This window comes from Myodes glareolus, chromosome 2, assembly GCF_982192425.1.
Source record: "Myodes glareolus chromosome 2, mMyoGla1.1, whole genome shotgun sequence".
Lineage (NCBI taxonomy): Eukaryota > Metazoa > Chordata > Mammalia > Rodentia > Cricetidae > Myodes > Myodes glareolus.
The window spans coordinates 125,760,637-125,770,571 of record NC_142027.1 but is presented as its reverse complement, the minus strand read 5'-3'; the positions used below and the strand labels follow the sequence as shown (position 1 = coordinate 125,770,571).

At 54.1% G+C, this 9,935-nt stretch overlaps 1 protein-coding gene across 4 annotated transcripts; it reads left to right on the top strand.

The window, feature by feature from the left end:
- Positions 1-1,216: 1,216 nt before the first annotated feature.
- On the top strand, positions 1,217-6,445 carry Pheta1 (PH domain containing endocytic trafficking adaptor 1). Of its 4 annotated transcripts, none has more exons than XM_085679791.2 (4): positions 1,217-1,361; positions 2,558-2,642; positions 3,273-3,352; positions 4,489-6,445. In XM_085679791.2, the coding sequence occupies exon 4, from the start codon at positions 4,513-4,515 to the stop codon at positions 5,224-5,226; it is 714 nt and encodes a 237-aa protein (XP_085535917.1). In that variant the 5' UTR covers positions 1,217-1,361; positions 2,558-2,642; positions 3,273-3,352; positions 4,489-4,512; the 3' UTR covers positions 5,227-6,445. The 4 variants fall into 4 exon arrangements, with proteins under 4 accessions (XP_085535917.1, XP_048303356.1, XP_085535908.1 ...); XM_048447399.3 differs by having other exon boundaries at positions 4,207-6,445; XM_085679782.2 differs by lacking the exon at positions 1,217-1,361 and adding an exon at positions 1,457-1,479 and having other exon boundaries at positions 4,207-6,445.
- The last annotated feature ends 3,490 nt before the right edge of the window (positions 6,446-9,935 follow it).

The following is a 9,935-nucleotide window of genomic DNA, read 5'->3' as shown; positions in this document are numbered from 1 at the left end:
AAAAGTCTGCGGCCCTAACTTCTTTTTCCTCCACTTGCACACTGGGCCTATTCAGTGTTGCTGTTCAGGGGACCCCCTTCCTGCAGGTCTCCCAAGGGTCTCACACATCCTGAGAATTTGTCTTAAGGCTGTCCTCCTGCTCTTGCCTATTCTTTTCCTCACACCACACATTTAGAATTGTTTGTTGATTGACTTCTGGCTACTTCTCTCTGGATCAGGTTGCACATAGTAGGCGCTGGTGAGCCGATCTGGAATGGAGCAGGGATCCTGGTCTGTCCTGTTTTTCTCTTGTCCTCAGGCTGGGAGGACCCAGGGTAGGAAGGTAGAAGGAAGTGAGGAGGCAGAAAGAACAGGAAGTAAAGGATTCTAGGAGGTGGAACCGTGTTATTTTGGGAAGAGGAGGGGAAAAAGTAAAACTCCAGCAATTCCTATTTACTGAGAATGCCTGCTGCTGAATCACACCCTGTAAATAATTCGCTTGTCTTTCTATTTTACGGACAAAATATGGAAGCCCAGAGACGCTGAACTTCTGTTGAGAGAGCACACAAAGGAGTAGCGGTTCCGCGGACCTCCGGCTTTGTTAACTTCTAGAACTTTCCCTTTTCACTTGGGCAAATGTTAGGATGGCACGGTGTCCTGCACATTTACAACAGACCTATTGATTTTGTCTGGAAACGCCATGGGTTAATTTTTTTAAGGACAGGTTCTCCTTTTGGGAGTCCAGGTTAGTCTAGAACTGGACGTGTAGAGCAGACTGGCCTTGAACTCACAGAGATCCACCTGCCTCTGCCTGCACTGCGGTGGGATTAGAGGTGTGCATTAGCACACCCATCTCTTACATTTCTGTGTGTGTGTGTGTGTGTGTTTGTGTGTGAACACACTCGTGCCACCGTGCGCTAGTGGGAGTCACTCCTCTGGAGCCTTCCGTATTATAAGTCTCAGAGATTGAGCTCAGGTCCTCAGGCTAGGCAGCAAGCGCCTTAACCCGCTGAGCCGTGCCGCAAGCTTTGCGTCTTTAACTTCTGAAGCTGCACTAGTTTTTCCTTGGCTCAGGTCCTCCGTTTTACTAGGACAGAACCCTGGAGACTCCAAGTGACTTCAGCACGGTCCCTTTAAGAGTGGTTTCCATGCTAGCGAGGGGGGCGTGGCGATCCCGGAGGCGGGGCCTGTGGGTGCTGGCCAATGGGCGGGCGTGTAGGGCTCGGGGGCGGGCCCCTCCAGGGCGGGCCGCTCAGGGTTAAAGGGGCGCCCGCAGGTCTCCGTAGCTCGGCAGTGGGGAGACAAAGCACCCGCTCGCAGCCGCTCCCCAAGCGGTTCCGGGCCATGGGACGGACAGACTGTCGCGCCAGTCCCTCAGCCAGGTGAGACCCGGTGGGCGGGGACGGCGACGGGGACAGGATCTGTGCGGCCATCGCACGGGACCCGCCCGCGGCCTCCATCGCGGTCCGGCCGCGCACCGCCCGGGCTTGCGGTTCTGCGGTAGTGCCTTGCCTCAGTTTCTCTTGAGTCCTAGCTCTAGAGCCAGCTATAATACCACGGATAGGGGACGCATCACTTGTCTTAAATTTTCTAATATTTATTTTTGTTTACGTGCGCGCGTGTGGAGCTTAGAGGACAACTTGCAGGAGTCGGTTCTTTGCTTCTACCATGTGGTTTCTGGTCATCGAATTCCCGTCAGAAGGCTTGGCGACAAGCACCTTTATCCACTGAATTGGTTTGTTGTTTTTGAGACAGGGTCTTGAGACTGTGTAGCTGTGGCTGCCCAGGAACTCTATATGTAGACCAAGCTAGCCTCTAACTCAGAGATCTGCCTCCTCTGCCTCCCGAGTGCTGGGATCAAAGGTGTACACCATCATACCCGACATGTGTGTTTTTATTTTGGTTTTAAACAGGGTCTTGCTCTGTAGCTCAGGCTGGCGTCTACCTTCCGTGTGCTGGAATGACAGGTGTGAGCTACCACAGTGGGTGCTTTGCCTGCTTTAGAATGTTTCCCCTGTAGTTTGTCACAGGGTTTCCTTCTTTTTGTCTTCTGAGCCTCCTTGAAGCCCATTGAAGAAACTGAGGTCTGGGAAGTGGCTGTGACTAGTCTTCCACCCTAGACCAACTTGGACAGGAATTTGGTTACTAGAGCATCATGCCTAGCTAGGCCCTGTTGATTCAGTAGTGTGGTGCCCTCAGCAGACTGAACTTGAGGGAGAGCAGGGTGGTTAGAAAATGGGGAGCAGTTGCTCCCTCCAGGGGAAACTAAAACTTGTGTCTCAGCCTCTTTTTCTTTGCTCAGCTGGAGCAGGCAAGGGTCAGGGACTTAACTGGGCTTTCTGTCTGCTAGGGCTAGGGTGGCCTCATCTGAGCAGTCAGGGTTGGTAGGTGATGGGCACTGGGCAAGTTATTGTCAGTCTTAGTGGGGTAGAATGACCCCAAGTTTAGTGCCCCACTTGGGCTGTTTGCTCTGAGCCCTGTTCTTGGGGCAGGTCAATTTTCCCATCCATGAATGTGGAATGGGGACCACTCCTTGTCACAGCGCCCTCATTTGACAAAGGTTTGCTTTGCCTTGTAGGCTCCCAGGAGTACCTGCTACACACTGGGCTCTCACATCCAGATAGAAAAACCCTCTCTTCCTGGACCAGGCATGAATGAGCCAGGTAATCTTCAGCTGGGGTGTAGTAGAGTGCCTGGTGGCCTCTTGTGGTCTGAGGATGCCTCTCCCAGGCAGTGGTGAAACCCGCCATGTAGTAGGGAACGGCACCCCAGGCAGAGAGTAACAATCAGGGCAAAGGTCCTGATGTAGGAATCTGGTGCATTTGGGGGACAGAAAGGCAGTCAGAGTGGCCGAGGTCTGGGGACAAAGGCAAGAAGAGATTGGGAAAGGAGCTGAGATGGGGGAGAGCTGAGAAGTGGGTAGAGGTTATGGGAGATAAGGGCCCCTTTGTGGGTCTAAGAGAGGGCCCTAGGGAGGTGATCTTACCTTGAGGTGGCAAGATAGGAAGGGGCAAAGGTGGAGGCAGGCGACTACTGCAGTGGCTCCAGCAAACAGAGATGGGGACCTAGACAACCATTGCTTTGGAAGACTGAGGCGGGCATGGGAGGATCACCTGGCCTCAGTGATTAGATGTGGAGGTGAGGGGTACACCAGGGGCCATTCACTGAGACAGGACAGACTAGAGGGAGGCAAAGTACACTGTTAACAGCTGCCATGGCAGAGGGCCTGGTTCCCCGGATCCCAATCTCATTGTCATAAACTTGACTTAGACACTTTTGCTCTCATTCTATAGATGAAGAACTAGAGATCGAGAGAGGCTGACTGTGTGCACCGAGGTGACCCAGCCTGGAGACTGAGCTGACTTGTGACTGAGTGAGTAGGGTTGGGTGGGCATGACGGATGTTTTGGGAGGGATACATGAGTCACTTACGCAGAAACAGGCTTAGAGAGGGACAGCGGATATAAGAAGCCACACAGCAGAAGGAGGCAGAGTGAGGATTAAACACACCAGAGCCTTCAGGGGCTGAGGTTCCAGCCCCATTGCTCTATGGGGATAAGCAGGTCTCAGCTTCTAGCTCGGCAGGAAGCTGTCCCTGACTGCAGTGTGGGTGGCAGGAGGGGGCAGGAAAATAAGTATTTGTTTGGCAGCTGTTTCTCCTTTCACCTATCAGGTGGCACAGCCTGGCCCCACAGAGCCACCACCCAGACCTCATGCCTCCTGACTTGGGGTAGTGCCTGCCACCCAGGCAGAAGGGGTGGACATTGGCTGAGTGTTTACTCATTCCAGGCTCTTTACATACTCTTGAAAAGTATGGCTGGGACAGGGGCAAGACGCCACACTGGGCACCTGTGTGCCACCTCCCGCTAGGTCCTACTGCCCACTGCTGCCCCAGTGTGTACTTTTTGGGAGGCCTATGTTAGAGTGTCCTGCCCCTCCCTGTCAGTCTGGGCTGGGCTCCTATTTTACCTAGACTATTTGGTCATAGCTGCTTCAGCACTCTGGGTGAGTTTTCCTCCACCTCCCACCCCCTCTGGTCCCCTTTCTTCAGAGCAGTAGGGTTTCAGCACAAGGCCTTTGTGTTCACTGTTCCCCTACCTGCCATGCTCTATGGCTCACCCTCTCACCAGGCTGAGTCACAGAGCTGGGACCTTCAGGGACCTCCTGGGGCCAACAAAGGCTCTAGCCAACTTGTTTTGTGACCTTGGCTTTGTGGTTGTTTCCTCAGTGTGCCTGTTTCGCCAACTGACATGTGGATGCAACCATAACACTAGCCTGGGCCACCCAGATCACTGCCTGCTGGAGCTAACTTGCATGGTGTCGAGAGCTCAGAATGCTTAATGTTCTTTCCTAAATTAAGGGCAGCAGGAGGACTCCGAGTGGCCACGTGAACTTGGGTTCGAGTCTTGTCTCCCTGTGCTCATTGGGAGGCTGGTGTGGGTGTGGTGGAAGGTGACTGCCGGTGGCCCGGGAGTTGGTGATCTTAGGAGTAACATCAGCTCTGGCGCAGGGGACAAGCGCAGGCCTTGCGGCCATGAAGCTGAACGAGCGCAGCCTGGCCTTCTACGCAACCTGCGATGCGCCAGTGGACAATGCTGGTTTCCTCCACAAGCGTGGTGGACGTGGGGCGAGCTCGCACCGGCGCTGGTTCGTGCTTCGTGGCAACATGCTCTTCTACTTTGAGGCAGAGGCCAGCCGCGAGCCACTGGGCGTCATCCTGCTGGAGGGGTGCACGGTGGAGCTGGTGGATGTCCGGGAGGAGTTTGCCTTCGCCGTGCACTTTGCTGGCGGTCGCTCTCGGCCCTATGTGCTGGCAGCTGATAGCCAGGCAGCCCTGGAGGGCTGGGTGAAGGCGCTGTCACGAGCCAGCTTCCACTACCTGCGCTTGGTGGTGCGTGAGTTGGAGCAGCAGCTGGCAGCCATGCGGGAGGGAAGCCCTGCCAATGCCTTGCCGGCCAACCCAAGCCCGGTCTCGAACCCACGACCCAAGGAGAATGGCCGGGCAGTGTGGAGTGCACTGCCTGAGCAACCCACTGTAGCTCCCCAGCGCCCACCACTACCGCCCCGTCGCAGGGCCTCTGCTTCTAATGGGCCCTTGGCATCATTTGCCCAGCTGCATGAGCAATATGGACTGGAGGTGAGGGCCCTCAGGAGCCAGTGGCGTGGAGGCCACACTGGCCTAGCTGGCCTGGAGGTCTCCTGGCATCCTTCTGGTTCTGGTGGGACTCATACCCGGGACCAGCCTTAAGGGGCCTACTGGCTGTGAGGGAGGCCTGAGTACAGTATCACTTGGGCTCAAGCCAGGCTTCCAGGGGACATCGGACATGTAACCCAGAAGCCCTGACCTCTGGGCTCTGTGGCAGTTACTGCCAAGAAGAACCTGGGACCTGAACATTCTACAAGAACGCAAGGAATTGGTTGCTAGAGAACCCGGCCCCAGGACAGCCCTGGAGTAGACCACAGGTCCAGTGGCTGCTGCCTGGGCTGCTCATGTGGGTCTGAAGCAGCAGGTAGAAAGTGGAGTTAAACGGGATAAATCCCCAAGGCCCTGGCCTGGAACCAGCCGAGGCAGGACTTTGCCCGGCCTTGGCAGGCAAGGCCTCTTAGAGCCAACTAACCTCCAGTCCTGGGCTGTGGCCGAGCTTCCTCCCAGGTTCACCTCTGACTGATTCCACGCCTGCTGGGGGAGAGCCCAGGTGCTGCTCCCTGCCACCCAGACAACCAGTGGCCTCCCTGCTAGGTCCCTTCTCAGTGCTGGCTCTCTTCCAGAGGGTTGGGCGGGACAACCTGCCCCACCTGGGTCTTGTTTACAGTCCTCCTCAGTGCCCTGCCCAGGGGACTGGAGGACACTCACTCCAGTCTCTGCGTCAGATGGACAGATTTCACCCTGGCCCCACTCCTCTGTCCTGGGAGGCCCTGGGTTGGGGTTCTGTAGGTGATTCTGCCACCAGAGCCTCTTGGCTGCCTGCTGGCTCAGGCGCCAGGGCTTGGCTGTGGGTTTTACTTTAAAGTATATAAGGTACTGCATTTGTCTTTCTTCCAGCAGTGAAGTTTAGTATCCGCACCCCCCCCCCCCACGTTACTGTTGACTGGAGGGAAGGGGTGGCATTGTCCCCAGGGAGTCCAGCCCTACCAGGAGACACGCTGACGCCCAGCTGACTTGGCCTTTACCTCTCTGTCCCCTGAGCTCTGCTGTCTGCACAGGTGCCTCTGGGGACTTGGTCCCTTTCTTTTTAACTCTCCCACTGGATGGGGCTCAGGACTCTCTGGTGTGACCCAGCTGGCGGGCTAAGGCATAGACTCTAGTCTGGGATGGGTTTACAAACTCTAAAGGTACAGGGCAGGAGGTAGGGGAGGGGGAGATGCCCTTTTTTCCCAAAGCACAAAGGTGGTCCAGCTGACTCTAGGGCTAAGAGATGTCTGCCATGGACAGGGTACGAGGTCCAAAATAAAAGCTGGTCAAGGAATGGCTGTTTGTATTATTTTCCTCCCCACATAATCCACAGTTGATATGCCTTGTGGGCCCTAGAAGGGACATGATGTGTGTCCTTCAGCCAGGCTGTCCCATCTTCTCCCAGGGAAGACAATGTCCTCATCTTGTGCTGGGGTAAATGGAGGGCAGAGAGGCTGCTAAGGCCACACAGCTCGAGTGTCAACTGAAACATCAGCCTCTGACCTTGTGGCTGGTGGTGCCTTCAGGAGGTACATGGGGGGCCACAGGCCATACAAAAAGATGGGCAGATGATTGACGTGTGCGGGCCCAAACTACCTGGTGGTTAGGAGAGGGGAGGGTCCAAGCCTGATGATAGTGCACACCTGTCCCAGCATTCAAGGGCAAGGCAGGAAGCTAGCTGCAGGCCAACCTGGGCTACAGACCCTGTCTTAACAGACCCTGGCCCTTCTTACTGGCCTGTTCCTGGTAGCTCAGAGGTGGAAGACAGAAGATCCTGACACTATGAAAATTGAAAGAGTCTGTAGTTGATTAGTAATGTCTGCTGTGTTTTTTCTTTTGGGTTTTTTTTTTTTTTTGAAACACAGTTTCTCTTTGTAGCCCTGGCTGTCTTGGAACTTGCTCTGTAGACCAAGCTGGCCTTGAACTCAGAAATCCACCTGCCTCTGCCTCCTGAGTGCTGGGATTAAAGATGTGTGCCACAACTATCCAGTGGAAGATTTTATATATATATATATATATATTTCATTTTATTTATATGCATTGAGGTGAAAGTGTCAGATCCCCTGGAACTACAGTTACAGACAGTTGTGAACTACCATGTGGGTGCTGGTAATTGAACTCGGGTCCTCTGGAAGAGAAGCCAGTGCTCTTAACCACTGAGCCAGCCCTGGAAGATGGTTTTTGACTGTAACACTGTCCACAATGTTATGTGTACCTGCCCCTAAGACAGTAATGCCTGCTGTTAGTGTTGGGTCTCCACTTCCTCACTGAGCTCATGGTGGCTTTACAAAGGAGAAGAGGCAGGCCCAGGGTGGCCCAACATGGTGGTTAAGGCCCAGGGTCTTAAACAGATGTAGACTCGGGATGTGCTCCAGCTCTCCCTCAGCAGCCTAGAAAAATTAAGCACAGGAACATTTGGCTTCAGCGTGAACTGAGCAACCCAAATAACTCATGTCTAAGTTCACAAAATAGAGCATCAAGGTCACCAGGTGGTGGTGGCCACACCTTTAATCCTGGCACTTGAGAGGCAGAGGCAGGTGGATCTCTGAGTTTGAGTATAAAGCTAGTTCCAGGACAGCCAGGGCTACACAGAGAAACCCTGTCTTGAAACCCCTCTCCCCCTAAAAGAGCATCAAGGTCAGGGGACCATGTGCAAGGGAGGGAGGCTGCCTCAAGAGGTGGGGTCACAGGTATGCCCTTGGAGTGGCAGGTGGCCTTGGGAGCAGTTAATCTATGCTGACATGCCCATCTGTCCTGCTGGTGTTAGGGTGACGTGCAGGGCACAGATCGAGAGGCCCTGTGTGATCAGGAATATTCTAAGGAGCTACTAGAGATGGAGGACCACCCTGGCTAGAGGTTACGATTGTGCAGCATCCACCCACCCCAAGTGATTAATACACCTGGGCCAGCCGACTGCCAAAGAATGGCCCCTTGACTCAGTTCTGGCCAATGAGATATGAGTGGGGTCACCCAGTGTCCACCAGAGAGCTGCTATGAAGAAAGTGACCAAGGTTGATAATGGGAATGTGGAGGGACGGACCCCAGTACATGGATAGTTCCTCAGATAAAGCAAGACAGAACCATGGGGAGCTGGAGAGAGCTAAAGCGGTTAAGAGCACTGACTGCTCTTCCAGAGGTGCAGAGTTCAATTCCCAGCACACACATGACAGCTCACAACTGTCTGTAACAGTGGGGCTGAGGCAGCGGGTGGCTTTCAGGACTGGGCACCAGTGAGGGTGAGCAGCTTCTTGCAGCACCTGTAGCCAGCCACAGGCCTTTCACAGATGAGGAAATGGAATCCTTACTGGCTGTAAGGCTGGCGTGTGGGTGCACAGGCTGGCTCCCCAGTGGGTCAGCTTGGACAAGATCACTTCTGCCCAGTCCGGCGGCTCTTGGGTCTTGGGGTGGTTTCAGCATCTGGGAGCTGTGAAAGCCTGGTTTCTATAGCAACTAAGACTACCAAGGCTGTAGAGAGATGAGCTGAAGAAAGACCCAGCTGGAAGGTGGTGCACACCTTTGACTCCAGCACTCGGGACGTAGAGGCAGGTGGATCTTTGTGAGTTTGAGATCAGCCTGGTCTACAGAGTGAGTTCCAGGACAGCCAGGGCTACACAGAGAAACCCTGTCCCAAAACAAACAAACAAAAGATGGATTCAGCCAGGGTGGGGATAGGGGATGTGAGACAACCATTCATTTGGGTCCCTTACTGAATGGTCCCTACTAAACGAGGAGAAGGGGGAGGGGTGAGTCAGGGCAGGCAGGTGGACCACCTACCTAAAAGTGCAAATCCAAATGCAACACCCCCTGCCTCATGCCTGCTGTGGCTCCCCAGTACCCTCAAGAGAAGCATGCTTCCCATCATGCCCCATGGAGCTTCTCAATCAGGTCTCTGTCTCCCTCCCATGCTCCCCTTCACCACATTATAGGCTCCTCTGGCCTCTTTCTGGTGGGTTCTTAGCCCCACCACACCCTCTACAGCCACTTCCCTCTGGACCCTGGCCATCTCTGTCACAGTTCATCTGTCACGGTGTCCTCTTCTCCATGCAGGATTCCTGGACCCCACACCTTATGCCCTTCCCTCCTGGTTCCTCTACCAAGGCATGGAGCATGCAGTAGTCACTAAATAAATACTAGCTAGGTGAACACCCCCTATTCTGCTTACTGCACTCTTTGGCACCCATCCAAACCTTCTTCCTTCAGGAAGGCCTCCAGATTTTCTCAGTCCATCTCAATCCCTCTGCCCTCCCTCCTCCAGCTCAGAATTCTATAGTTTGGTGTTTTCCTTCAAGTTTCTACTTCAGGGCAAGGGACAGCTGACAGGATGGCAACACCAAAGCTGGTGATCCATGTAGGAACCTCAGTTCCCAGAGCTGACAGGGTACTGGCTTGTTTAGGGTCTCAAATGACATCCTGGGTTTCTTGCAGGAGCCCCAGAATGTGGATTTTTTTTTCTCTGTGTAGCTTTGGAGTCCGTTCTGGCACTCACTCTGTAGACCAGGCTGGCTTCGAACTCACATAGATCCATCCGCCTGCCTCTGCCTCTTGAGTGCTGGGATTAAAGGTGTGCACCACCACCACCTGGCTCAGAACGTGGATTTCTGACTAGGTTTTTGTTTTGTTTTGAATTTTCAAGAAAGTGTTGCTTTGTTGTCAAGGTTGTTCTCGAACGGCTACACTCAGTAATCTCCCCGCTTCTGCTTCTTGAGTAGCCAGGATAACAAGGGTTCATCACCTTGTCCTATCAGTCTCCCAGCCTTCCTAAGAGTGGGACCTGGGACCAGAAT